Source organism: Cavia porcellus, unplaced genomic scaffold (genome assembly GCF_034190915.1).
Source record: "Cavia porcellus strain 051 isolate PalLab524CR breed Dunkin Hartley unplaced genomic scaffold, mCavPor4.1 scaffold_24, whole genome shotgun sequence".
In the NCBI taxonomy this organism is placed as follows: Eukaryota; Metazoa; Chordata; class Mammalia; order Rodentia; family Caviidae; genus Cavia; species Cavia porcellus.
The window spans coordinates 3,609,955-3,614,887 of NW_026947507.1; the positions used below are offsets into that span (position 1 = coordinate 3,609,955).

The following is a 4,933-nucleotide window of genomic DNA, read 5'->3' on the forward strand; positions in this document are numbered from 1 at the left end:
ATCTTGCTACTTGGCATGAAAAACTGATTAATTTTACAATTTCCCACTCTGATATACTGGCCCCTGTGCTAAAAGTAATTTTTGTTTGTTTGTCTGTTTTCTGATATCGGGGATGGATCTCACAACTGCGTTCTTGCAAGGCAGGCACCTATGTCGCTGAGCAAAATCCCCGGCCCTAAAAATATTTTTTAAGACTCAAGAGAAGTTTAAAACACTATTTTAAAATAAAACAAAAACTAGATTATTCTAAATATTTAGCATAAGATATACTACAGCCAGATATACTACAGTAGTTGCTTGTCAATGTTATCAGCGAAGTGTGTGCTATAAGGAATTGTGTAGAAATGTGAATAGCTATTAAAAAGAATGAGTTTTGAAATAAAAATTAAAAATGAAAAATTTTGAGTCCCGTTGAAATTAATTGGAACTCTCCACAATTATTTACTTCTTTTTAAGACTGACACTACATAATAAATTAGAATTTGTTTTGCACAAATGAACTTGGAATCACCTTATCTTAAATATAAAGCTAGCTCATACTTGAGGAATCCTTTTGGAATGTCTCAGATATTTGATTCCTTTCCAGTTGGGGAATATTAAATCTATGTGGCTCCTCCCGAATAATCCCTTCCTGTAGGACAGGAGAGGGAGAGGGAGAGGGAGGGGAAACAGGAGGGGCCAGGGTACACTAGGCAGGGAATCCAGTTTCTCGAAATTATTTCAAATATTGGATAAAACTTAGACCGAAGGTATTTCTTACAACCTAAGAAAAAGTCCACCTTCAGAGTAATTCCCGAGAATAACTGTTCATGTTACCTTTATAAAAGGCTTGTTATAAAGGGATACATCATGGCAACCAAGTTCCCAGGATCGTGGATAGAAAGGCCTGTAAGGTGGTATTTAATTTTGTTTCTACAGTCATTCAATTCATTTTCTCAAAGATTTATTGAGCGACTAAAGTACACCTGATGATGTAATCTGCAGCACTGACATGGTTTCTGCCTTCACTATCAAATTCGCAGACAAGCCTGGAAACTACAAAAGGAAAACTGTAGCCTCGGGCTGGGGTGGGGAGCAGGCTCTGCACCCAGAAACCAGACTGGAACGCGCAGGAGTGGGTAACGAGGAGAAAGCGGTCCTGCCAGGACGAGGCAGTGAGAGGGGACTTGCAGGTACAAAACTCCTGAGAGGCTGATCTGGGAAATCCGCAGGAGCACAGAATACTCTGCAGTGGTCCCCCAGCATGGTTGCAATATTTTGACTTAAATTCTTAAAGGCGTAGGGTTTGCAAGTAACCTAAAATAACAGAAAGCTTTTATTTGTACATTTTAGCCAGCATTTTTTGTTTCTTTAAATGTCAGTTTCATTTAGGCCAGGCACACATTTTCGGGTGTCACAGGCCACCTATGCTTCTTCACTGAACTCTATTCGCGTACAACCTCTCTGAACCCTGAGGTTAGACAATTTGCAATCTTCACCAATGAACCACTGGTGAAGTAATTAAAGATTTAGTAATTAAAACAGTATCCTGGGGGCTGGAGGTTTAGCTCAGCGGCATAAGCGCCTGCTTTGCAAGCAGGCACTCGTGAGTTCGAACCCCGGTACCGATAAAAAAGAAAAAGACAAACAAACAAACAAACAAACAAACAGTACTCGACAAGCAGCTCGACAGAGCAAAAAAAGCCGGTATTAGCCAGACCAGACCTAGAGCAGAGGAGGAGCCAGAGCGCGGAGGCAGAGGCAGAGCGCATGCGCGGCTACGCTCTACGCCGTGCGCGTTGCCTAGGCAACGGGGAAAGGCGTTACCCGGAAGAAGGGCCCGGTGGTACATCGTCTCCCAGTCTCCCGGTGTGAGCTCGGCCTCCACTGGGTTCTGAAACAATCTGGACCGTAGGAAAGCCGACGAGGAGTCGGAAGTGACGCACGATGAGGACCATCCTCCCAGAAGTCGGAAAATTCAAAAGGAGAAAGGAGAATCAGTACAAACCGGCTTACGGAAGCAATGGCACGCGTTTCCTTCACTGATGAGGTACAGAGTTCTCTTAGTTCCTCTGGAGGAAGGCAACCCTGGTCCTGTGCCTCGGAGAGTGAGCTGAACAGTGGATATCGAGCTACAAGCTTGGAAGAACAAGACAAGGAATCTGAACTTTCAGACTCTAAAAAGAATGAAATGAAGTTGAGTAAAAAATGGATCAACTACCTCAGGGGCAAAGAAACTGACTCGAGACGACACCAATCTGACAATAAACTTCAAACAGAAATCACTCAGGTATCCAGTGAAGAATTACATGCCCAGAAGTCTTTTTGCAACATTAAGATAAACTTGATACACCGCAGCGTGAACTCTAAAAAGAGCAGCAGAAATAAAAAACTACAGTTTAGACTGGATAAAGAGGCGTCAGAGATAGATGCCTTAAATTGTACTGTTCCCAGTGAGCTTTTGAGCAGGCTGTATTTTGAAAATCTGAGGGCGACACTAAAACAAATGGAAGGAGCTAAGCAACACATTTTGTCTCAGTGTCCTAGTTGCAATAGGAAAAGAGCAGAGCTGGCTCACGCTGCCTTCCTGAAACAAAAGAAGACTCTACTGGAGTCACGTCTACTAGAAGAGAAACTTGACGAACATCTTCATACCACAGATTTTCTCACCCGTGTGAGAGAAGCACATCAGGGCCTTCCCAGGCTGCTGGATGATCCCAGAATGATTTGGGAAAGACTGACAAAACTGCGGTCCAGTACTGTGGCATCAAAAGATAAGATAGAAAGCAGATGGTGTAGCCAGTTACCTAAGTAAACAGGAGATGGTGATTATTAATGATAGTTTGTAATGTGCATACATGTTCCTGTTGTGTACATGGGTAATTATCGTTATTTTTGTGGGCATTTGAAATGTGAAATTTATTGTTTCTTTCTCAGATTTAAGGGCCAAGAACTTTATGTCCACTGTGTATTTTACAGTACAGAAGGTGATAGTTACAAAGCTTTTACAATGATCCAGGAGAGAGGTATTGCTATAGAACTAAGATATGGATAATGAAAAGAGAAGTACAATGATGTAGGAGGTTAAAATTTACTTTTTGTTGATGAAATGACTATTGGGATTTAATAAAAAGAATGTTAAAAATATTACTAGAGTTCTCATGTACTTGGGTGAATGACAGTTTTATTGAGACAAATACTAGAAAAGGGCGGTGTGTAATGGGAGTGATCAGTGGTGTAATTACTTGTCATGAGTAGGTTAAGGTATATTTCAGACATACACATTCAGAATTGGAGGAAACAAGTCATTTGTACTTGCAGTGTAGAGAAAAGGTCTGCCGATTTGAAGTAATAGGATCGGTGGGGAAGTCCTGACATATTTGGAAATTGAAGCCATAGATGTGATGTGCTCAGATGAAGGAGAATAAAGTGAAAATATTAGAGAGGTTAGTACTAACTCTTGAGATGTGCCAATAGTTAATGGCCAGGTAGCAGAGAATAAAGTCACAAAAAGAAGTCATTAGGTTGAAAAGATTATTTTTGGAATAACAAACTAAGAATGTGTGGTGGCACATATGTGAAGGAAAGAGAGTATTTCAGCAAGGATGGGATATCTTTGTATGTCAGTATAACATGGAACACGTAACGATGAGATAATCACTGTTGATTTAGGAATTACCAGTATAGAAATAGGCTAGACAAAGTAGAGTAAGGGATGAATGAAGGAAATGAGTAACGTGCATGGAGACTATTCCTTTAAAAGATTAAATGTGGGGAAGAGTTGAAGCTGAAAGTAGACACAGAGGTGAAGGGAAAAAGCCACTTTCTCCTAAGAATTTTATGAAACTTCTGTTGTTAGTTTCCATTCGGAAGAAACAGTATCATTATTTGAAGATTACAATGGTATTTAAAAAAAAAACACAGGAAAAACATTGCGTGGGATTTTGAGAAATCAACATTTAGTATTTATTTTCTCTGTAAAATACAATCCTAGAATTAGTGGTATTTCTAGAGGTCACTTTCCTACATGTGTAGTGGTTTGTGTTTCAGAGTCCCTCCAAAACCTCATGTGGTCATAGGTAGGACCTTTTCACAGCTGGGGTCTGGACTATGTGAAACTGGAATTGATTCCTGGTACAGAAGTCAGCTCAAGGGCCCTAGGATTAAGGCCCACCCCAAGAAACCAGGGTAAGTTATAAGGGATTGAAAGAGCTGTGGTCATCTCTTGCTTGCTTGGCTACTTTCTGCGGACCATGAACTGTTTCTCTTCTGCAAGCTCTATTTACCATGCCACCCTGCCTTGGAGCCAGCTGATTGTTGACTGAAATGTTAACAAACTTTGAGTTAAATAAACCTTTTCCCCTTTAACTGTGAGTATTGGGTATTTTGTCATAGCAACAAAAGAGAAGTGACTAAGTTACCAGATATATGACTTGCAAGTATTTTCTTACATTCCCTGGGTTACTTTTCCAGGCTTGAATGTTTTTAATTCACAAAAATTTGAATTTGAATGAAGGCCAGTTTAACTTTTTTTAACCTATACTTTTGATGTCATTTTAAACAAACATTGTCAAGTCTAAGGTCCTATATTTTTGCATTTTCCTCTAAGAATTTTACAGTTTTGAATCTTATGGTTAGGTCTACTATGGTTTGAATGTGTCCTTGAAAGTAGAAAACCTCTAATTCATATTTTAGTGGTATCTGGAAATGGGGCATTTGGGAGTCAGAATTGGATGAGGTCCAGAGGGTAGGGTACCCATGAAGTCACTGGTGGCTTAGTAAAACCTGCTAGAAAATGTGCTGCATCCACTGTGTCATTCTCTCCACCATATTATGATGCAGCAAAAGCCCCTCATCAGATGCTAGTGAGATACTGATAGGACTCTTGGACTTCTAAGCCTCCAGAAATGAAACCATATAAGCTTCTGGTCCTTCTGTATGAGTTTCAAATATT

At 40.2% G+C, this 4,933-nt stretch overlaps 1 protein-coding gene across 1 annotated transcript; it reads left to right on the forward strand.

Annotated features, from left to right (window-relative positions):
- Window positions 1-1,775: 1,775 nt before the first annotated feature.
- On the forward strand, window positions 1,776-4,347 carry CUNH8orf48 (chromosome unknown C8orf48 homolog). Its single transcript, XM_003469138.5, has one exon. The coding sequence runs from the start codon at window positions 2,003-2,005 to the stop codon at window positions 2,792-2,794; it is 792 nt and encodes a 263-aa protein (XP_003469186.1). The 5' UTR covers window positions 1,776-2,002; the 3' UTR covers window positions 2,795-4,347.
- The last annotated feature ends 586 nt before the right edge of the window (window positions 4,348-4,933 follow it).

Bases quoted from the DNA above. Each gene is read 5' to 3' on its own strand.
- CUNH8orf48 (XM_003469138.5), top strand. From the start codon at position 2,003: ATGGCACGCGTTTCCTTCACTGATGAGGTACAGAGTTCTCTTAGTTCC.